Here is a 22963-nt window from a genome sequence, read left to right on the forward strand (position 1 = left end):
TTTCACAGCAAGCTTCTTAGTGGCCAGACAAGGATCTGTCTGTTTGTAGTTCGTGAATCTTCCTTAACAGTACCATGGAATGAAACACCGTGGTCCATGCAAGAAAGGGCAACTCTCCCATTGCAGGACCAGCACTTCAAGAGAAAGCATTGCTATTGCATAGTCCACTGCATCCAGAGGACAGGGTTAAAGCTAGTGATGGGCGGCTGCACAGATTTTAAAAAGACACATCATCAAGCAGCTTTGCTTAGCAGGGAAAAAACTCAGTGCGGCTACAGCAGAGTTAGAAATGTTTCGTCACAAAAATGCTTCAGTGTAACACGACGGAAACACCGTGTTTGGGGCTATGAGGAGAATGCTACTGTTTAAATAAACCTTTAGAATACAATATATGCACACCTACTGCTGTTTCTTAGTAAACTGTTCAGATGACCGGGCTTCTGCTGTATTTAAACAAAGGAGTCAGACAAAGACAAGTTGTTATCAAAGTTTATATCCATATTTTAACTTTACAAAATTCAGCAACAGCAGGTTGCTGAGAGGGAATGGTTCCTAGCTTAGTTGTTTGGGCATGAATCAGGAAGCGAAGGGAAGGGAAACAGGGCAGAGTTGGTAAGCAGGGGGGGAAGGGGGGGGCAGTGAGTGGAACAGCTACAGCACCTGTGCCATCCACGCTGCCAGTGCCAACACGAGCAGAGCCCTCTGGAGCCGGGCGGCGTCACACTGTCCAGACACACACCCCTCCAGCACACAGCAGGCTGAGCCATGCCAGGTGTCACTGCAAACCAAAAGCAGCCTTCCCCAGGCAACACCGTGCTTCTCATTAAGCCCACAATTGAGATATTTTTCTCGTACAAAAACAGTGCACATCTGCTTTGAAATATAAAGTAACTTTTACAGAAGAGACAATGGGGCCAGATTGAGCAAGCCTTTACACCAGTGCAGTTAAAAGAAAGCACCACAGAACAAAAAATATAATAATATTATAATTAACCAGTATGGAGTTATTTAAGTTTTCCAACACTGGAGCAAAGTTAATCTGACCCAGTGTGTCTCACAGAGCTCACAGCAGAAGCCAGAATGGTCTCCACCAAGCAGTTAAATGGGTCAGGAAGAGTCTATCTGTAAACCTGCCTTCCCCACCCTGGCTCAGTCACCTCTGCAGATCAGCAGTGGACAGGGTTCGAAGCAGCTCATACAATAACGCCGGTAGAACACAGCAACTTGGAACAAGTTATTTTTCTATGCATTAAAAAAATTAAATTGTAACAAAACAAAACCCACATTCTGGGGTGAAGTAAGGCGCTTGCTTGGAACTGACACAGCAGGGTAATCTTCCAAGCACCTCATGCAAATTCATTTCAAGGATGCCACTATGCAATTGAAACAAGGAGATGGGGATGCGTCTTAACAGCACAGGTAAAACGAGTACAAACCATCTTAACGATCATCGTGCGTCATTCCCCACACTTTCCAGTGAAAGTGTGAAAAAGCAAGCATGTCAAAAATACAACAGGAGGTACTACAGGAAAATCAATACCAGCGGCGAGTCCAGAAAACTGCTGATCTGTGTGGGTGCTGCATTTTAACTTTCTTTAAAAAAACATAAAAAGATATTATTCATACAATAACAATAATAATAATTCAAATTCTAAGAGAGTCTTGTGTTTTGTCATCACGGCAAGCGTTGCCAGGAGCTCAGGAGTCCCAAAAGGTCCCTCTTTGCCAAAAGGGCGACTGTGTGCAGTGGACCAGGGAAGGTGGATAGAGGGGTGATGTCCAGGTCATTTTTCTGTTACTGTGCGACTTCCAAACTGGGATCCAGCCCTTGGAAAAAAGGAAAGGGACAAGATTAAAGGCTGTGCAAGGTGACACTGCTTCTCAGCTTCAAGCACCTTCCCTGCCTCCCCATCTTTAATCTATATTCTCTGAGCCACACTGCCTGCTGCCTGCCTTTAGCTTTTACCACTAGACCTCCAGCATCTCTGTCCTCATGTTCAGATCCTAACCTTCGCTATACATCCTCCATGTCCTCTGTCTCGTCCCCTTCTTCCTTCACAGCGTCCCCATCACAGGACGCCTCTTCCACGTGAGCCAGCATGTCTGCCATCAGCGCTTCCTCCAGCTTCTTCCGCACGTTGTACACCAGCTCTTCCTGTTTCCTGCAAGAGACGCACACGCACCATTGCAAACATTACTGTGTCTGCAGAAGAGTTCTCAAACTAAAAACACTTACAATACATATTCTTTACTCCGGGGCAGAGGGGGAAGAACAACCTTGAATGCATTAATACTAAAGCCATTTGCAGAATGCACTGGCTGCTGCAAACAGGCAAACACTATGCAAGCTGCACCAGGGCAGTGTGTGTTTCCCTACCGGATGTCCTCGTCAGTCACCATGAAGGCCTTGCAGAGCGGCTGGGATGTGTTGAGCCACACGCCCGGGTTCTTCTCCACAGCGGCTGAGAGCTGTCCTGTGATGGGTGCGGTGCTGGTGTGGAGCGCGCTGGCGATGGCAGAGAGGAGGGTCTCATCGGTGCAGCCTGGGCCCACGCCTGCAGAGGGGGGGCAGACACAAGAGCGCCACGTCACTGACACCGGCTCGGAGCTGCTGCCACTCCCCTTTCTTATACTACAACTTGGAATGTTTGTATCAATCAATCAATCAGTTAATCAATAACCCTGCATCAGGATTTTGGTTAATGATGACAAGTTACGGATCACTCAAGCTCCAGTGGACCAAAGGGTATTTGCATGACCCCTTTCTGTTAGTTTTTATGTATAATCAAGCATGGAGGAAATACCTCCCCAGATTTTGATCAGCTTGAGCTGGATTGACCTGTGTGTGTGTGTGTACCACACGATCCGGGTTTCGTGGTTCTGTTCACCTTGCAGCCCCTTGGGCAGCTCCATGGTCTTCACCAGCTCCTCTGCAATGTCAAACGCGTTGAGGCCATTCAGCTTCTTCTCCCAGAACAGCTGCGCAGGAAGAGGAGGGGGTTATTAACCTGATAAACACAATGCAGCAACTTTTAAAAACTTTTATATATATATATATATATATAATTCTACTTTATAAAAAGGTCCAATGGTAATGCCCCACTTTGATATTGCTATAAAACAGTGGAACCTCACAGTTACAAACACACAAGAAATGCAGGGTATTCTGCCCCTACGCATCTCTTACAGCAGACGGGAGCTTCGTTTGAACACTCGTAAGAGTGGCTTCTACTATATGAGAAGCAGCCATCTAGCAGGACTCTTATCCAGAGCCATCAGTACCAACACTGTTCCGAGTCAGAACCACAGCGGACCGTTTACCTGCCGGGGCTGGTCGATGGCTTTCTGTGGGTCCGTCTTCACCTTGTTGCTGGGATGGTTCGTCACCTTGGTAACCGGTTGTTTGAAGATGGAGGCCGTCTGTCTGACTGGGAGGGACGTGTTCAGATCGGGTTTACCCTGCAGCGCAAAAACAAAATATTGGTCTTCTGTGACATTATAACACAAAGGTCTTTTAGTACTGTATATCTTCTCACTGGGTGTGTAAAGTTATGGATGAACTTTCCCAGGGAAGGCAGGTTATAACTTTTGGTGCTTGTAATAATGACAATTAAGTGTCTGTATGCAAGTAAATACACACACTTGGATGATCTCGAGGCACCTAAAAGTCAATAGCAATCATTCATTGGCTGAAAAATCTTGATTTGGCTCCACAGATTACTAACAGATCCTATACCTCTACAGCACGATTTTTAAAAATATAACTACGTTGCAAAATGATATTGTTCAGAAGCAGTGTTGTCAGTGCTCAGAACAGAAGGCTAGTCCTGGACCCCTGCCCCCTGCCCTTGCCTTAGCCTGGTTGTTGGCGTCGTAGCGCAGGCGCTGCCGGTTCTTGTTCAATTTGCTCATCAGCATCTTGCCGGTGCGGAAGTCGAAGGAGCTCAGGTCCATGGAGTTGCCGAGGTAGCGGGCCAGCTGCGGCTTGCTCCGGAACTTCTTTCCACTGGGGCTGCGGGCGGGAAACAGAGAACCTTTACAGGACTGGGAAGGAGCCCTTACAGACGAGAGACCAGGTCACAAAACACAAGAGAGGACAAAGAGACCAGGTCACAAAACACAAGAGAGGACAAAGAGACCAGGTCACAAAACACAACAGAGGACAAAGAGACCAGGTCACAAAACACAAGAGAACGGCAGCATATGGGGGTTGGGTCTGACTGAACCCTGAACTAGATTAGCAACACATCGTTACTGAGCTGCACCCAGAACAGCAGCACGTTAAACAACTTGGCAAATGGGTTGCAGCTTAAATAAGAAGCGGCAAAAGAGCACTACTGAACAGAAAGCAAGTAGACATTATTATTATCTATCCCTGGTTCGTAACAGAGACAAGCTCTCTCCACTCTCCATGCCCCAGTCCACTGACCCCCTCCGCCTAACCCCTGACTGGAAGCTGCATGCCTGCGGGTACAGTATCACAGCAAGGGGGCATGCCGTGAGGCCAAGATACCCAGAGGAAGGGTGAGAGGAAGAGAGGCATGCTAACTGCTTCACACGTCATTGCATTCACAGCAACAGCACAGCCAGGGTATAGTTACTGCAAGCACAGTCCGCAGACTGAGGAGCAGCGAGCTGCACAACACCCGGACCTCCGGTGCATGAAACTGCTTCTTATAAAGGTGCCTGCAGATCACGAGCACCATCACATATATTTATATTTAATAAACAAGTGTTTTATTAATGGGTATATTACACTAGACTGTGCGCATGCAAACTTTAATAACTGTTACAGTGTTTCTGAACGACTGGTTCTATTTCGGTAGCGCATTCATTACCTGCCGCCACTTGGTATTGTGCAATAATACTAGCTACAGAGCAGCAATAATATAGAAACACTCACCCCGCCTCCTCCCACGCTTCTGCCTGTGACGGTTTGCTGACAATAGAAAACCCTGTTGTGTCGCTCACTCAGCTACCCCTGCCTGCCTGCCTGTCTGTGCAGCGGTGGATCTCCCACCCCCCCTTACCGACTCAGACTTTGCAAGCAAACCCCGGCTTCGAGTGGCCCCGATGTCGCGCCTCCCCCCTAGCCCGCCTCCATGATGGTATCTACACAATGCCCCCTTCCTCGATCAGTACCTATAGTAATAGACATCGCTCTTGCCCGCTGACAAACCCGACTTTCTGGTCACTTCTTCCCTTTTCCAGCCCTGGGGGAGAGCCGAGCACTCCCACCTTTTCCTCTCCATGTTCTCCCGTTTATATCCTTGCGTGGAGAGAAATCTTTTGGTAAAGAAAGGCGGCTTTACGCTATCTTTTTGTTCATTGATTCGCTGTGTCTCTCTCCTCCTCTCCCTCTCCGGCTCGCCGCTTTGTCGCTCTCAGGATCCATCCGCCGCCGCGACCCGGTTTTACTCGCAACAACTGGGGGAGCCGCAGCACTCCTCGCCAGAGTCTCCAACGACGGGGAAAGGCGCACAAGGGTTATGAAAAACTAGTTCCTCCATAATAATAATACCGATTTTACATTTTAAGAGCGTTTCTTTTTGTGTGTGTGTGTTTCCAAACATTTTAATATACCTTGTATTTACACAATAAGTAACCCAAAATTTTTAAAATCTTTTGTTAGAACTTAGTCTTCTTGTGTCACTGTCGTGTTGCACTGTGTGTTACTTTAATATGAGTATGCACGACTGCGTGTCAGATTCGGATTGATAAAAAAAACAAATAATACAAATACAAAAAAGTGTACATGCAGATTGCTCGCCTGTTTTCTTTGCGTGGATCTCCGTTATCACATTTAGACAACACCTCCAAGAAAAAAAAAAAAAAAATTAAAATAATAACAATAAAAGAAAAGAGCGTTATTTGGGGACATCCACGTCCCGTGATTTGAAAGGCGCAGGCTGCTCCTCAGGACACCCCGCACTCTCCCGCTCTGAACACACATGCATTCCCCTTCATTTGCTCATATTTCTGCTCCCTGCGGACATTTACAGGCTGATATGTTCAGCGCGGTTTATGGGTGACAGCCTTCTCAAAAAAGTTTAAAAAGTGATAAACAAACCCGGTGTGGTCTTGTTACTTTAAGATCCTACTTGAGAAATGTAAACTATGAGCTACAGCAGTTCAGAGACTCGTTTTAAATCTCAATCGACGCACTGCAACAATGTATGTATTCTGCAGGTACCGTGAGATTCATTCTGCACTTTATTCATTTCACCAAGTCAGCAGATGGCTCGCTCAGCAGGTATGGGCCCGTGTGCAGCTGAAGCGTCAGAATACAGTGCATGCATTTTCTAAAAATAAAAGACAATACAAAAAGGTATACATCTGAATAACAAAGAGAGAAGTGTCGGTCTTTACGTGAACGAGTTGTTATAGTATAAGTGCTCCTGTGTAGATCTGCAGGTGGTGGATTTCAGAGGTTCCCTTCGCTTTGTGACAGTCCCGACACTCCGGGTTATATGAGAATGCATTACGTGCAGCATTAGCAAGAACATGATATAATGGTAACCGCACGAAAGGACCCCCCCCCCCGCACGTGTAAACGTCACGAGCTCTAATACAAAGCGCACCGCAATGCAAAGGGCTGAACTCGATACATTAACAGACACATGAGGCTCGTGAGCGTTGTGCAGACAGGAAACGTCATTCTTGTTTTGAAGAGCCATGTATGTTTTAAATAAAAACGGTCCATTGTAATCAATGTTTGATCATAGACGAATATATAATATAATATATATAGTCATATACGATATTATAATATATATATATATATATATATATATGACGCCCATGCGAGGTGGAAACAGGTCAATGGAAACGGAATTATTAAAAAAATATTTAACAACAACAATCAATCGATCGATCATCCGCTGATGAAAAAAATAAACAGTACACATTTATAAACATACTGGTAACATACGAAAATAATTGCCTAAAACGTGCACACTGCATGTGCTGTCTGTCTCTCTGGATTTTTTTAAAACAAGATTTTAATTTTTAAAAAAAATTAAAAATGAAGTCTAGCATGCGAGCACAAAAACAAAGAGTTGCGGCTGTTTACACAAAGCGATACAAGACAAAGTGCCTTTGAACCAAGGACCGGCTGTGCATTGAAAGTTGCACCCGGTGCTAACGCAGCTCAGCACCTCTCCGAGTCTTTTCATTTTCAACAACACACGGCATTTACCTTCTAACACAATACTAACTAGACCAACTTACTTCTCCCGCTGCTGCATCTTCGGCTCCCAGTGTAGTAACTGCACAGACCGGCGGAAAGAGAGAACGAGCGAGAGCAAGCAAGAAAGAAAGTGTAGCGATTTCCCAAAACAAAACAAAAACTAGCGAAATCTAGCCGGAGATTTACACTCCGACAATGAGAAGAAAAAAACAAAGCGAAGCGCAATTCACAGCGCCCCAAACGCTGCTTCTATCGCGAGTCTCCTGTCAAACGGTGCGTGTTGTGCATGTGTACACACACGGCGCATAGACTGATCGCTCTGCTCTCTTCATGCAATCCGCTTCCTAACAGCCGGCAGTCTAGCGGGGGAGCGCTGTAAATACTGTAACACACCGCCAGTCTGCTTTTAAAATCTCCATCAATGAAATTGCACATTCATTTTAACCCCCTCCGCTTTTCCTTCCTGTCTCCTTTCCCAGTGCCGCTATAACCACGCTGCTAATACAGCTGCTCTGTTGATAAGGCAGTAACTGCAATGAGAAGAGCCGATACAGAGTACTGTAAACTGCCCCCTTTCACCGAGTCCCAGCTAGACTTACTGTTTCGAGTCCATCTCGCATCCTTTCTCCCTTCCCCCGATCTGAGTGTGTTTCAAGCCTCCTCACCCCTCTCCCTTTCACTCGCTCCCTCCCTCCGTCCCTCACCCACTCCGGTCAGTGCGTGAATGGATCATCACGAATAACATGATTAGCCGGAATCCCTGCGCCACAATGAGAAATAGTCCCAGATTAAAACGGACGCAGGAGGGAGGCTGGGAGACGAGCGGGCGGGCACACACAACCAAAAAGTAATGCGGGGATTTACTTGAACATGAAAGAGACAGACAGACAACTGGAAAAACTGGGACTTTCCAACTAAACGGCCCTCGCAAGAGTTCAGTATAAACGTTTCATTCATACGGAATATTTTCAGGGCGTTTGATACTCTTGCAGCTGCGCCAGTTCGGGTAATGCACTCCAGCGTCCCTCAGTTCCCTCCGTAAGCAGGGCCACAGCACGCACTGCTGGGTAATGTTGCGGCTAATTGTTTGAACGGTAAATTCGCGGCTGCAGACCCCCTTCCCATGTGGGTTCCCAGCGGGGTGCACACACATATACAACACGTGGAGACAGAGGCAGCCACATCGTCAAACTTGTTCATTAAAACCTCCAAGTGCCATAAACCCATTACCACACAAAACACAACCCACTGCGCCAGCAACTAAAATCAGCACTCGTTTACCCAGCGATTTCACACAATGCTCTTTGAGGGGGTGCACATTTGAACCCGTTATTTGCTTTAGATTCCCGCTTCCCTTTCACACACTGCACATTACAGCCTTCATATACAAGAAGCAGAACCATATATTAATATTACATATAAAACACTGCTCTGGAATACAGAAAGGAACTAAAGCCTTCCTGCCCACACACATTCCTGAATAACCAAGGAAAAGCAAAACCAAAAACATTTGCAGATGACACTTTTATTTTATTGATCACACAAATAACAAAAACCCATTAAAACAAACATTATAATAATTGCTCTCCAGTCCTGGATGTGGGTGAAGTCCAAGCCAAGGTCCCCTCCGGCACCGATCTGTAGGAGAGAGGAGAGCAGAGCAGAGCAAATCAGGGGCAGCAGGGGAGCCTCACAGGAGAGAGGCAGGGACGGAGGAGAGGGAGAATTATTATTTTTTTATTTATTTTTTAAATTCAGTAGTCAGAAATTATTTTTTGTATTTTCTCCCAATTTAGAACATCCAATTATTATTTAGGCTCAGCTCACCGCTGCCACCCCCGTTCTGACTCGGGAGCGGCGAAGATGAACACGCGCTGTCTCCCGAAGCGTGTGCTGTAAGCCGCCCGCTTCTTTTCACACTGCAAACTCACCATGCAGCCACCTCACAGCTACAGCGTCAAAGGACAACGCAGCTCTGGGCAGCTTACTGGCCAGCCCACAGGGGTCGATGGTGCACGGTGAGCCGAGGACACCCTGGCTAACCTAAGCTCCCCCGGGCGGCGCTTGGCCAATTGTGCGCCACCTCCTGGGAACTCCTGACCACAGTTGGCAGAGGAACAGCCTGGACTCGATTCGCTGGTCCCTGAGCAGCAGAGCCAGGCCTTGTAACTTCCACCAGCCCTGCTCCATGCAGTCCTCGGTTTCAGAACTTGTTTGGTTACATTACTGAAAAGAGCAGGAAGGTGGCAGGAAGAGTTTGAACAATCAGGCCACTGGAAAATCTGCTGTGAATGAACTGATCACACTTCTCATCACAGCACTGACAGGTCACACCTGAGTGTGTTACTGTTAGGAGCGGTTCATGCAGCTATATAAAAGAGAGGAATCATATCAATAATATACTTCATTGAGGGGAGTTTTGAACCCAGGACTGGGGGCAGCAGCAGGGCTAGTGTGAGTTTCTAACCCTGCTCAAACGCCTGCTCATTTCAATGACAGACTTCATTGAGGGGATATCTGAACCCAGGACTGGGGCCAGCAGGGTCGATTCTGGTTTCAAGCCATGCAGATGTTCACTGCATAGTGCCTGAGCAGAGTGTGGTGATGGAAGCATGAACAGCAGCTTTATACAGCAGACAGCGCAAGGTCTGAGGCTTCATCACACCCACCGCTGTAGCACCGCCATGGCTACTCGTCCTTCTTGAACTTGCCGTTGATGTAGGGCACGTAGTCGAGAATCACCCGCCAGTCAGTGGCATAGACCAGCGTGACCCCACCCACCGCGGTCCAGGCAGACAGCGTGGGGACCCTGAGAGAGAGAGAGAGAGTCAGTCAGTCTCCTCATGGAGGGGGAGCCATCACACTTCATACACCCACACTGCCACTAGTTAAATACAATCATAAGTCACAGTAGAATTTCTACGCCCCCCATTCTCCTTTGAAAGTAGAGCTAAACCCTATACCCTCCCCCCAGGAACATTCCAGCCCCGGGGCCAGCGACTCGGCATTCGGGAAAACGGTTCCCTTCGTTACCTCCCAATGCGTGTAAACACAGGTCCCTTTGCAAGTTCAGTAGACGAGAAACACAAATCAATGCAACACGGACGCTGTTAGTACCGCTTTGTTTTTGTCACACCGGTTTACAAAAATTAAATGACACTGTGAAAGGCAAGAAGTGATAGCGCAGCCCTGTGAAGCGAGTACTGTCACAGCACCTCAGGTCGCGTTTCAACCCGGGCTATCCCCCCAGTGACATTCACAAACACGCTTTCAGCGGCGGTTTCGTGTTTAGATTTATTTATTTCTGGGTCTCTCTGGATACCAAAAAACACTGACACGACACATCGTGTTTATAAATCATCACGATCTCAAACGTTCACCCTCCGGCTTCTGGGACTACAGACTGGACCCCCTGGTCGAATTGGACTCGCCAGTTCGGGCTCGGCTCGGTTCTCTTACCAGGTCTTGGCGAGCTGCACGTATTTCGCCCCGATTAGTTTCGCCAGCATCGTCTTCCCCGTCTTTATCTGACCTTCACTCTGCACATGCGCAGCGCTTAAATTGTTGCGTCAGGACCCCACAAAGACGTTCGGTCGCCCGACGCAGAGCCTGCATAAAAACCTTTCTTTACATGTTTATTATTAGTCTGGTCGAGCACGTTTGTATTTGACTGGCCTGTTATTTATTCCCCTTTCTATCTAACTGCTGTTTAGACATTTTTAGACATGCGGTTGTTCCGACAAAATATTGGGGGGGGGGGGGGGTCCTTCGTTTAGTTTTTTGACAACTTTATTGAACACCAAACACGCGTGTACGAGACAAGCGGCTGTTTCTCTTGTGAAGGAAAGGGGCGCTGTGCATTCGCAACCAACCTCCAACACCACGCTGCGAGGAAGAAATCAAAGCTCTTATTCAGGGAGAATGGGTTCTATTTTTATTTAAACAAAACACGTGTATGAGTACGTGCAACCCTTGAGCTAATGTATGTATATACTGTAAATGCAACGGTAAATTAATGCACCCCTAAACTTCTCATAAACTCAGAGGAGCGAGGTGTGGTATGTACTGCAATGGGATTCAGGGTCAGCAGATGCAATAATGATAGCGTGATTACTGCCTCCTGCTGGTTACACCATTCCACTACAGGCGGGAGGGAGCCTGATCACACAGGAGAGAGCTGGCTTTAACTACCACTTTAAACTCAAATATAATATTAACTGCTGACAAATCTGTGTTTAGGGTGCAGGATATTTTCATAACCATGGAGAGGGAGAGCAAACCCCTTGCAAGAGAGCCTCCCTCATACTCCAGTCCTGTGCTCCAGAGGCTCCCTTATGCTCTAGAACGATTTAGCAGCCTAGACATTCAAATTCTGTATACTAACATTTCTGTTTTTGTAACCAGCCACGTGTATTAACATCCACAGGTTTCTACCTTTCAAGAGACAGCAGGCAGTCAGGGAAACACTTGGACACACACACAAATAAAATGACCGCACAAAGTCAGGCAACACTCAGTTTCAGTTTCAGGTAAAACCTTTATTACAATGTTTTTATTCCTTCTCCTGTTTTTCCTTGTTCTGTTTTTTTTTTTTTTTTTTTTTTTTTTTTTTTTTAAAGTATACAAGATTCAAAAGACAGACATTGAAAAAAAAAAAGCATATGTTATTAAAAATGGCACATTTATTGCTACATTACTGTTATATACATGACAGTTCTCAATAGCTACTTTATAAAAAAGGAAAAGTTCTGACTGGAGGCACTCAAACACAACCTTTCACTTCTTGTGATCCCACCTTTGAAGGACAGAGACACCTGCTTTCACTGCTCCAGGAAGCCTGACCAGGTCATCTGCTAAACCCACTACATCACTCTAGAGCCGGGAACAGCCCAGCGGGGAAGCCAAGTGGGCAAATATGGAACACAAAGAAAACAAAACAACTTGGGCAGTGCCATTAGGATTCACCTTCTCTGCTCCCCTAATCAGATGTAGAGTGTAAACAAACTTACTGGTTACAACAAATACTGTTTGGGAGCCTCAGATCCTTGTTCAGATGACAGAGACCTCAGCCCTTCTACATAGAAAAGCAGATGCCTCTCCCTTTAAGTGGAGTACAAGTGTATGAGCCAGCTGAACAGCTTAGCTGCCAACACTAATCATAACTGCTAAACAGACGATTAAAAACAAGAACTCACAAAAAGGTTTCCACATCACTATCTATCATGTAGCAGGATCAAAGTTTGAGTCCAGACAATTGTTTTAAAAAAAAAAAAAAAAAAAAAAAAAAAAAATACTACAAAACAAACATTTTTAAATTTCCTCTTTATCAAAAAAATTGTTATATAAAAAAAGGATCAGTTTGAAAAATAAGCCTAATTTTTCTTCTTTACCCACATTTAAAACCATTTATAGGGTATACTGCACATCTCTGCAATAAATGTACTAGACTATTATTTTACTTTTTTAAAGTTTAAAAACAAAAATGTCAGGCACTGATTAGGTATCATTCTCTCAACATGGCGTCAGAAGAGCGAGAATGAAAAGGCCACACTATTGCTTTTCTTGTAAAGAACTAATGATCAAGTTTTTAAATAAAACACTCGCTGCTCCACTGCTGTAGTCAACAGTAAACTAATAACGGTGTGAACAGCGCCCCCCTGTGGTTTACTGAAAGTACACAATGCTGCCACCCAGCAAGGGGCTCTGCTGGTAGCTGTGTCAGGTAACTAAAGAGAAGCACACACTTTTGTTCTATTCAGTCAACAGTCTGGTAAATTATATACCCCCCCTGCCCCCCCCCCCCCCCATGAAATAAATTCCCCACAGCTAACAGAAACCAGGGGTGTCAGGATGAAACATGAATAGCAGACACACTGCATTGGAACCACAGTGGGGGGGACGGACGGACGAGAGTATTCCTTATAAATCTCACTAGGTCAATAGATATATACAAATAAGCTGACGACCAACAATAACCAAACCATATTTAAAGAAAAAAAAAAAAAAAGTAGCACCAACAGGCCTAGTGGTTAGAGCCAATGAGAATCCCAGCTCAGCCATGGTGGTTCAGTTTCTGGATACAGAGGTCCCCTCACTGCAATGCTGTGGATATGAGTGGGATAAAAACAAATCTACAAAGAGAGGATAATACTGGGGTCTGGCGAGGACCTGCGTTTGAAACGGGCACAGCGGAGAATCCCTGCACACCAGTTTCAGGGTAATGCTTAAACAAGGGTCAAAACCACTTTTAAATTAGTGTTAAAAAAAAAAAAGTTCTGTTAGAGGAATAACCCTCCCCCACCCCACGCCCGTAAAACAAAAAATAAAAACAGGCAGCTCATCTTGAGGAGGCCCAAGCGCTCTGAACATTTAAACCCCAGATGTGAGCGTCACCCTGCTCTCTCCCGACACCCCGTGGCTCGCACTGGCTCTGCTCACTGTCTCTCCTGCATGCTTCTATGCCAGCTCTACATCTGGAAGACTCGGCCCCTCACTTGTTTCGACAGCGAGCCCCTGCCTTCCCACTACCACAGTCTCTGCCTTAACAGACAGTAGCAAAAACAGACAGGGCAACACTCCTCTGGTCACGGGAATTATTCTATCATCACCTTCTTCCACTTAGTTTCCATTAAGCAGGAGGTGCACCCACAAGAGATTAGGACTCTTCCCTGCGTTTTCAAACAGAGCCAATACAGGTGTCCACAATACCAGGTTTTTAATTATTTTATGTTTAAAAAACAAAAACAGATAACTGCTGACATGGCAGCCATGAGAAGCAAACTCATTAAAGACATTTCTTTCAAACTCTACACTCTACTCCAACTACATATTTTTTTCTTAAAAAAATCTACAATGTATAGTCTAATAAAAATATAGTTTTGCTCATCTTACATAAAATAACATCCCTACTTATGCATGAATTGTATTTTTTTCTTTTAATGTACATGCTTGCCCAAGAACAACAGACAATAACAATGAAAAACAAGAACAAATTAAACCCCCACAGATTAATGAAAGGAGTGGGTTTGTGAAGCTCTAGAGATTCGCTCTCTACACAGCACAGAGAGAAACAGATACAGGGATTCTTTTGCTCCAGGCTTACTGGGAAGAGGCAGGGGGGAGATCTTTTTAAATGGAAAATGTCCACCAGAACAGCTGCTTGACATTTCCAATGTGTAAATGTGAGCTGGCTGGAAACAGTAAGAAAGAAGCAAGCAGTGGAGCAGAGGGGAAGCCAATACACTTAGGGAGTGCTTCAGACTTCCCCATCGTTCATGCTCAGCCCAGGGAATACAATGGTGCCCCCCTCTATGGAGTTTGGAAAGGCTGAGCAAGTATGTGTATGGGGGGGGGGGGGGGGGGGGGGTTACTTTGTTGCCCATTTCCCTTTTCAACACTGAATTAAAACAGCCGCTACACACAGTGAACCCTGCAGCTGCTACGGGGGGAGGGGGCTGCAGCCACTTCCTCCTTTCGTGACTCCCATTTGTCATATTGAGGCCTACTTCCTGTCTGGCTAAACGGATAGCCTGTTTTTAAGTATCACCCCCCCCTCGCCCCTCAGTACAACTACTCAATTACCAGCCAGCTTCAGGCATCCGTACACTCACTAGCCCCCCACCCCTTCAAAACTGAAGCCCTGAATGGTTACACTAAGCATTAACACAACAAACCAGTCTTTTTTCCACTGAGAAATAAGACAGCTCCTTTTATCTGCTGGGAATGCTAAATCAGAAAATGACTAAAAGACCTTTTTTTTTTTTTTTTATACAAAAAATATTGAACAGTAATTGCTTACAAATAAGCAATTTAAAAAAAAAAAGTTTGTTCCAAACATTGCGAAAATGTTTTTTATAAAAACAAAAGATATAAAGAAGATTAGGCACAAATTCCTGTTTTTTTTTTTTTTTTCTCATTTCCTCTTGGCTGTGTTGGAGAAGCAGCAGCTGAGATTCTCCACTTGGTGATCAGGATCTGTTGAAAGGTTCCATCATTTATGGAAGCAAATGTAAAACCATGAATGAGAAGAATTCTTCACATTTGCACCGGTTGAGTCAGGTACAGCTCTCTGCCCCACCGGCTGTGGCAGCTTTGGCAGTATGAGGGTGATACTGGAAGAAGAATATAAGGCCACATCTTCCAAGAGCACTGCTAAATTCCAGAGCATGAGTCTGGAGCAAAGAAGGGCGAGAAACAATTAGTTAGAAGTTTATTTTCACACCCAAAAGCAAAAAAACCCAAACAACGTATGCCATTATTAACCTGTTACTGCATGTTTGTCAAACTGTGCAAATCAACAGAAAAAAGAAAATACATTCAAAACATCATTCTGAAAAGCTGTGTGTCAAACATAACTCCAAGGTGCTTTGCGAGTTTACAACACATTACAAAATGCAGACACCCTAACAATCTAGACCCTTGACCACTGGCAGTCCAAATACAAATCTAGCTAGGGCAGTAGAAGCACAAACCAGTGGACACATGCAGACTCCTATAAATGTGCAACCATCCAGAAAGGCTTTCTTTTTATAACTAAACTGGAGTAAAGATTAAAAACTTCACCCCAGAGATTTTAAAAGACGCATGGTCTGGTCTTCCGTATACAGGCTTGCAATACTGTGTGTGCGTGTGTCTGTGGGTGCGCAGTGTTTAGGAGAGTTACCTGGTGCTACATATGGCTGACAGGGTTGTGCCCGTCCCCTAGGCCTGGGTGCCCCCCTGACAGTTGCATCTGGGGATCCCCCACCCCCGACACCTTCTCCTCCTCGCGTCGCTTCAGACAGGCTGCCTTGGGGTTCAGGTTACGCTCTGGAAAGGCAGGCACATATTTCAACAGCAGCTCTACATCATTCTGTTTATTTTATTTATTTTTTGAAGTGGCAGTCTGCTGTTTGAAACCTCTGTGTTCCAGTTAACCCTTAAGCCAGCGCCCTTCCCTCAGCCCTTACCCGCAAGGAAAGGGTTGAAGTCAGGAAGGTGTCCTAAGGGTCAAAATTTGAGGAATTCCTGACACCCAGTCTTAAGCTCTAACCAGGGTAAAGTAGTAAGGAAAAGAAATGAGAATAAGAGATTTAGAAAAGTGTTACAATAAACATCTACATACCTGTATTTCTGATAGCAGAGCACACGTGTGTCCGAGTGTCCCGTTTAAGGGAGACTGGGAGATCCCCATGCTCTTTACACAATGCAAAACCACCAACCCAGACTTTAAAATATCGTCTGACAGACAAGGGGTGCAAAGGAGGGGCCTGCAGTAACAGCCTATCAAGCACCAAGACACTGACAGAATCTGAGGTGTCAAGGCAGAAAGGCCCCAACCCATCCAGGAGAGGGTGAGGAGCCCCTCTCGGACCGGGCTTCCCCCCATGTGGCAGTAGAAAGAGGTGCCCCTACCTCGCACTTGATGCTCCAGGCCCAGAATGATCTGCACTGCCTGCTGAAGGATGATTAGTTTGGTCTGGGCTTTGTCTGATTTTAAGTGCACCTGGCACATGCGGCCCAGCTCTTTGAAGGCCTCGTTAATGTCTCGCACCCGCACACGCTCCCTGGCGTTATTGGCCATTCGCCTGTCCCGGTCTTTCAGCTCCTTTTCCTCCACAGTGAGGCCCTCGTCCGTGCTGCTGCAGTGGAGTTCACAGCGAGCGTTAGAGAACAGTGCAGCGCAGCACAGCGCAGAACAGCAGGGGCATGTGCATGTCTGTCTTCAGGCAGAGGATACATATTATATGTGCTTATTTTAGAGGGTATGCCTGTGTGCCTTTATCTAAACCATCAGGCTACAGGAGGCGATCAGGGTGCGGTGGGGGGCACAAGCCAGTTTTGGGGTACAGACATGCAACATAACCGCCTGCTGTTCCGACAATGGGGTGGGAGGACCTTCTTTAAAACCCAGAGCCAAAAGATAGAGACGTCAAGAGCTGTGAGGGCAGGGGGGTTGACCAGGTCAGTGTGTTCACAGATCTCTCATTATGAGAACTGCTCTACGAAAAGCAGGGGATTTGGAGCAAGAGCTTTCAGGGTTTCCTAGACTCCTTCAAGAGTGGACATGTCTAGACCGTGCAAACAGGACTCAATTGAGGTAAAGAACAAACCCATTTAGATATTGGACAGGATTACGACTGCATGTTTTTTTCACTGGTCAAGTCAGACTTCATTGACCTACATGACCTGTGAAAGCTGCCAGAGGGCTGTTCCTTAGCAATAGCACCCTAGAAGGACACTGACAGACAGAACCCTAGGGAGGTTTCAAATCAATCCTACAGCAAGCAGCCAGGTCGAGAGTGGGAGCCACTGGAAGGGCCGGCAACTGGGGACTGTCCAGAGAGAAAGAAAGAAACAAGAGGAGGAAGCAGCAGCTGCTCTGGGCAGATATGAAAGACAGATCCAAGATGCAGCTAAAAACCAAAGAAGTCAGACTCAACTCCCTTTGAACAAACACAAGAAAGGAAAAAAATGCCAAAGCCTGTTTGAGAGAGAGAAAGAGAGAGAGAAGATGGAGCAAGACCAAAAACAACAAAACAAGCAAAAAAAAAAAAAAAAGCCATGAAGTTAATATCAATGCATACAGAAGAGATCTCCCCTCCAGCGCCCATCCCCCACCCCACAGCAAGGGAAAAGCAGCTGAACATTGAGGCCAGCAATTCCTGTGGCTCGACTCACTCAGGGCAAAAAAAAAAAAAACACTAAGGTGGGGGGCAAGTTTACAAGCAGTTTTAAAATGAACAGGTTGGACAGACAGGTGGGCTGGGACAGTTCTGTCAACGTACTTACCTTAAGTTTTAAATTACTGACACACACCACCCCCCATAAAAAAATTTTTTTATCTGGGCTTTTTAAAAAAAAAAAAAAAAAAAGTTCCCACAAATTAGCATCTAATCTCTCTGTATCCAACAGCCGAGTCTGATGTTGACCTTCGTGGTTTTGAAAGTAGCAAAATAACCAATAGCTCCTGCAATGTAGGTGCTGAAGGTTATGGCTAAAAGTTATGCAAAGCATGCAGAGAGCAGCGCCGCTGGATTGGGAGGCAGGGAAGGGTATCTGGGTGGAGTGCAAGGGAGATCAATATAGAGATAGAAAACAAGACAGACATGCTGCAGGAATGTTACACAGTGTAGACAGCCCCATGCTGGCACTGCATCTTGCATGTATTACAAACAGGGAGCTGTAGAAACAGGAGGAGATGGATAGCACCACTCTGTGACCCCCACACTGACCTCGCACTTGTTGCTCCAGGTTGAGTATTACATTAACAGCCTGGTGCAGGATTAGTAGTTTGGTCTGAGGTTTGTCGGCGCTAAGATGAAGCTGGCACATGCGCCCAAGCTCTTTAAAGGCCTCGTTGATGTCTCGAACCCGCAGCCTTTCACGGGCGTTATTAGCCACCCGCCGCTCTTTCTCTCGCTCAGCTTTAACCTCTACGGGAAGGTCCTCCTCATCCTCATCTAGACTAATAATTGAAATAAACAAGAATGTACTTCAGAAAACAGCAGGCACACACATGAAATACAGCAACAGTGATCAGAGCAGATCAGCATGCACAACGTATGGATAACGGATATTAAAAGCTGCACTGAATCTTGCCTAACAGACACTCTATGAAACAAAAAAGTGCCTCCATTAAACAGGGCTCTGTTTGCAGTATTTTACATATAAAAAGGGTATGAAGTGTGCAGTGGATCGCGCGTGGTCAAGATTTGTAGCTCAGCTGTCTTACCTTCATTTTTGGGAATGCTTGTTCAGTGTAGACTGTTATGCATTGTATTTATCCCACATATTGGACTCAACTATACAAAAATATATTTCCAATTGTCCGGTCCCTCATTTATGCTATCCAACAATTACTGCACAAGAGACATCAGTTCTTACAAAACAAATACATCCACATCAGTAAAATAGAAAATCCTAAAAAAAAGTTAATAGAACAGCTTTTCCATCCCAGGGATCTATTATAAGCTGCAGTACAGAAGGTGCCCGTCCCGTTACCCAGCGCTCTGTACTGGATCACGGGTAAGAAACTTACTCCTCATTTCCCTGGTCTGAGAGGGCAGAGAAGGTCTGGAAGGAAAACGGCTCTTTTCTGTAAACAATGCGAGAATGAGGATAATAGGACCACGTAACAAATGACAGTGAAATACAACATACAACCACTTAAGCTACCAGTGGAGATCGAAGGGCTTTCACATGTTAAATACACGCAGGTCTGGGCACAATTAAGCAGCCTGCATTATGAACTGATGTAGTTGTGCAGCTACACATTTGTCAGCCAGTGTGGAAAACAGGTTTATTCAATACATTCTCCACCTATGTGGGATAAATATTTTCTATATATACAAAAATATCATATTCTTCTTAGCATTCCAGGATAGTTGCTAGATGTTCCACACCCTGCCCCCATGGTTCCTCCCTATGCGGCCCGCCCCCCACCCCCATGCAATGCAGCAGCCAGGCAAGCACCTTGTTCGGCTGCGAGAGCTTTTCTGGTCCTTCTTCTCGTCCTCAGACTTGTCTGCATTGGAGTTCTCATCATCCTCTTTCCCCTCACTCTTCACATCTGTGCTGGAGGAGGAGTGTGTGGAGCGTGTGATTCCAGCAGTCATGCCTGCACAGAGGAGGAAAGAGACATCCAGTTACAGGCAGCAAGAGACACACCAAGCCTGGCCCTTTCTCGCATTGTACAAGGGAGCCTAACTGCACAACAAAACCGGTACTAAAAGTTAAATAATGTACATTTTACATGTGTGCTTATGCAATTAAGTGAAAAGTGCCCCATAGTGCCCATGCTCTCTTCTTGCACTGGTCTCTTTGACCTTGCTGTACAGTGAAGGCAGTACTAACTGGAGAAGTCCTGCTGTCTGTTGAGATCGGAAAGAGTCCCCGACTGGGGCAGAGAGACATGGTGTCCATGGAGCAGTACAGGGTTGCTGGGTAATCCGCCAGAGTCCTCGTGGTGGCTTCCACCCTGTGAGCAGGAGGGAGGACAGCATCACACAGGGGTCACCCAACTCACAATGCACAACACAGAAAAGACAATAGTCTTCAACACAATGAAAATATCCCAAAATTAGCCAATTGTTTCCACGTCCCCGTACCCAAAATATATTAAAACAGAACCCTCTATTGCACTAATTCGATTACCATTATTTTAATTTTCATTTATTGCTAACTGAATGGTCAAGTTTAAATGTAGAGTTTAACTCAAAGCTAGTTTCAACACACTACCCCAGATCATACTTGGAAACAACTGTACAAGATTAAAACAGTCTTGTTCACGGCAGACAATTGGTACACGTTTCCAAAACGTGTTTGAGCGTTGGCTGCAGTCCCCAGATCCAGCCTGCCTCTCACCATGTTAGAGTGCCGGTTACTCAGAGGCAGCCCCGCTCCCGAGAAGGCCTGGGCAAGGCCCCCGACTCCCCCGTTGTGCGCGGAGGCAGCTGCTGTCAGCAGGCTGTTCATGTCCCCGTGGCCGCTGGCGAGGGCCGTGGCCTGGCCCACTGCGTGACTCCGCATCACGTGGATGGCTTCCTCCAGGCGGTCCTCCATCTTGTTTTGCTTAATTTAAAAAAAAAACAAAACAAAAAAAACTTATCGTGGAGCTCGAAGCTGGCAGAGTTCCCTATACACAACACTGGCACCACTGCGTCACCTGCAGCTTTATAAAAGACTTTTGCAAGATTAATTAAGCCGGTAACAATACAGATTTGCTGTAAGCAAGTGTTTGTGTATTAAGTTGCATCAACAGCTTATGTTGAAATATTACAAACCTAAAGTGACAATATTGCTTTGGAATGCTCAAACGCCAGTTCTGATTAAATAGATTGAATTCAGTGTATTTATAATGGAAAGACATGTGAGGAATCACAACCCACAGTATAGAGCTCACACACACAAATTCTTGTGTATTATCCCACCTTCGTTAATTTCGGAGGAGAATAATTACACAATACAGATCGAGACACACAAGCCATGCACTGTGGTACAACACACAAAGCACTATGCAGCTAGCAAGTGGTCCTCCAAGTATTAAAGGGATTTACTGTTGCTTTGAATAGCCAGGCCATAAAATCACAGCACTAACAAGTAATCCACCCCTCCCCACACACAGCCAGTGTGAGCAAGATTACACAGGTGCATAAAACACACTGACACACACACACACTATCCCCAAATGTTAAGATTAACCCTCACTCTTTGAAAGCCACCATCATTTTCATCATCACCATCGTCATCATCATCATCATCATCATCATCATCATCATTTTATTTAAACTGGTTAAAATCCCACTGAGATGCAACATCCCTTTCACAGAGGACACCTGTAGGTGGAAAGCAGCAGCATAAAAAAAACACAAACCACAGACAAGAAAACAAATTATGAGAACGACTCGCTACAGGCAAGGCTTTGGGGGGAGTTGCTTTACATTGGCTTAGATTTATTAACATGGATTACACAGTCTTGACACACTAGTTTAAATCTCAGGGTATTAATAGACAGACTCATACAGTGTTAATTTACAAGCAAAAGCTCCCAATTAATAAATGAGACCAGAGCTTGGTTGCATCAAACTCCTGAAGTGAGATTCCTTCACTGATTTAAAAGAGGCTGCAGACTGGGGGGGGGATAAAGTGATTCTTATTTTTACACTGAAGTGTTGCAGGATAAAACTGCAAACTGGTGATGCACATTACATTTAAACAAACGACATGATCATAAAATTAACAGGATACAGAAAGGAAGGCAACTGGGAAGACTTTCTGAAGGTTTTGTTTTTGGGAGAGGACAAGTTAAAACGTAAACATCCTTAATTAAAAACAACAACCAAAGTCCAAACAGGATTCCCCTTTAAAACAGGGTTACTGCATGAATTACTGTCTAGCAAAATGACTAGATGATCTTTACAGTATTGAAGAGGTCTTATTACTTTCACATGCAAGGAGAATAAAGTTCCCTCTTGGGTATTAAGCTCAAGTTAAACACTTAAGGTGTTTAATGCAACCGCCCCCTGTTCCTGTTTGGACCCGGACAGCCCCACACTTACCAAGGCGTGCAATCCACCTTCATAGTTAGGAGATAAAGCAGCCGGGCCGGTTGGTCTGGACCACTGAGATGTAGCTGCTGGGAGAACAAACAGTGAACTCTCTCTCCTGATCAGCGCCATATAGAAGGGTCACAAACAATGTAATCAAAGGCAATGTGTTTTTTTTGGTAGTATAAATCAGACACACTTTGTTCTGTCTCTGGTGATCACAGTAAAGGGATTTAGCTTTAAACAAACATTATATTTATTTTTGTAGTGCAAAAAATTAACTCAACTGAAGGGGTAGATTACTAAATACAGCATTTCAAAAAAGCAGTTCTTCCTTTATACCACTGGGTGGGGCTACAGTGCCAGGGAAACAGAAATAGACACAGCAAACCCGAGATTAGCACCAGCCTCTGACTGCCTTGCTTAAGGTAAATCACTAAGAGTCATGGAGGAAGCAGACGGCAGCCTTCCTTACCTGGTATTCCCTGGGGCGACCCCACTGGTGTGGAGGGGTTGGAGGGGAAGTTGTTGCTGCTGTTGTGGTCTGAAGGATAGATCTTTAGATAGGAGAGAAGGGGGGATAAACAGGAAGTCAATACACTGATGTGACAAAGCAATCCGAGCAGACAGTTTAATGCAGTCTCATCTGCACAACGCTTAAGAGCTCAGCAAAGATCCTCACCGAAGCTAAAGCCTTTCCAATTTCATCCCCTGAGCTCCCTGCTGTGGTGCCTCTGTTGGCTAAACA

General features: G+C 45.5%; 3 protein-coding genes across 6 annotated transcripts in view; all 3 read right to left on the minus strand.

Annotated features, from left to right (window-relative positions):
- Positions 1–475: 475 nt before the first annotated feature.
- Positions 476–7887, minus strand: LOC121301573 (methyl-CpG-binding domain protein 3-like). Of its 4 annotated transcripts, none has more exons than XM_041231075.1 (7): positions 7789–7887; positions 3853–4012; positions 3322–3459; positions 2889–2979; positions 2378–2555; positions 2010–2162; positions 476–1827 (listed from the first exon to the last, which is right to left on the minus strand). In XM_041231075.1, the coding sequence occupies exons 1-6, from the start codon at positions 7800–7802 to the stop codon at positions 2015–2017; spliced, it is 729 nt and encodes a 242-aa protein (XP_041087009.1). In that variant the 5' UTR covers positions 7803–7887; the 3' UTR covers positions 476–1827; positions 2010–2014. The 4 variants fall into 4 exon arrangements, with proteins under 4 accessions (XP_041087009.1, XP_041087007.1, XP_041087008.1 ...); XM_041231073.1 differs by lacking the exon at positions 7789–7887 and adding an exon at positions 7231–7497; XM_041231074.1 differs by lacking the exon at positions 7789–7887 and adding an exon at positions 5239–5395.
- Positions 7888–8698: 811 nt separating this feature from the next.
- On the minus strand, positions 8699–10755 carry LOC121301325 (cytochrome b-c1 complex subunit 10-like). Its single transcript, XM_041230601.1, has 3 exons — positions 10649–10755; positions 9859–9998; positions 8699–8827 (listed from the first exon to the last, which is right to left on the minus strand). Exons 1-2 carry the CDS (start codon positions 10696–10698, stop codon positions 9878–9880), a joined length of 171 nt encoding a protein of 56 aa, XP_041086535.1. The 5' UTR covers positions 10699–10755; the 3' UTR covers positions 8699–8827; positions 9859–9877.
- A 951-nt stretch (positions 10756–11706) lies between these two features.
- LOC121301185 (transcription factor E2-alpha-like) overlaps positions 11707–22963 on the minus strand; it is a 14728-nt gene continuing 3471 nt past the window's right edge. Inside the window, exons 2-11 of the mRNA XM_041230325.1 lie at positions 22898–22956; positions 22691–22772; positions 22228–22301; positions 20534–20740; positions 20024–20147; positions 19643–19787; positions 19209–19265; positions 18403–18635; positions 15852–15997; positions 11707–15360 (exon numbers count right to left, since the gene is read on the minus strand). Of these exons, the coding sequence (XP_041086259.1) occupies positions 15858–15997; positions 18403–18635; positions 19209–19265; positions 19643–19787; positions 20024–20147; positions 20534–20740; positions 22228–22301; positions 22691–22772; positions 22898–22956 (1121 nt within the window). The 3' untranslated portion in view covers positions 11707–15360; positions 15852–15857. The remainder of the gene's footprint in view (positions 15361–15851; positions 15998–18402; positions 18636–19208; positions 19266–19642; positions 19788–20023; positions 20148–20533; positions 20741–22227; positions 22302–22690; positions 22773–22897; positions 22957–22963) is intronic.

This window comes from Polyodon spathula, chromosome 27 (genome assembly GCF_017654505.1).
Source record: "Polyodon spathula isolate WHYD16114869_AA chromosome 27, ASM1765450v1, whole genome shotgun sequence".
NCBI classification, from domain to species: Eukaryota; Metazoa; Chordata; class Actinopteri; order Acipenseriformes; family Polyodontidae; genus Polyodon; species Polyodon spathula.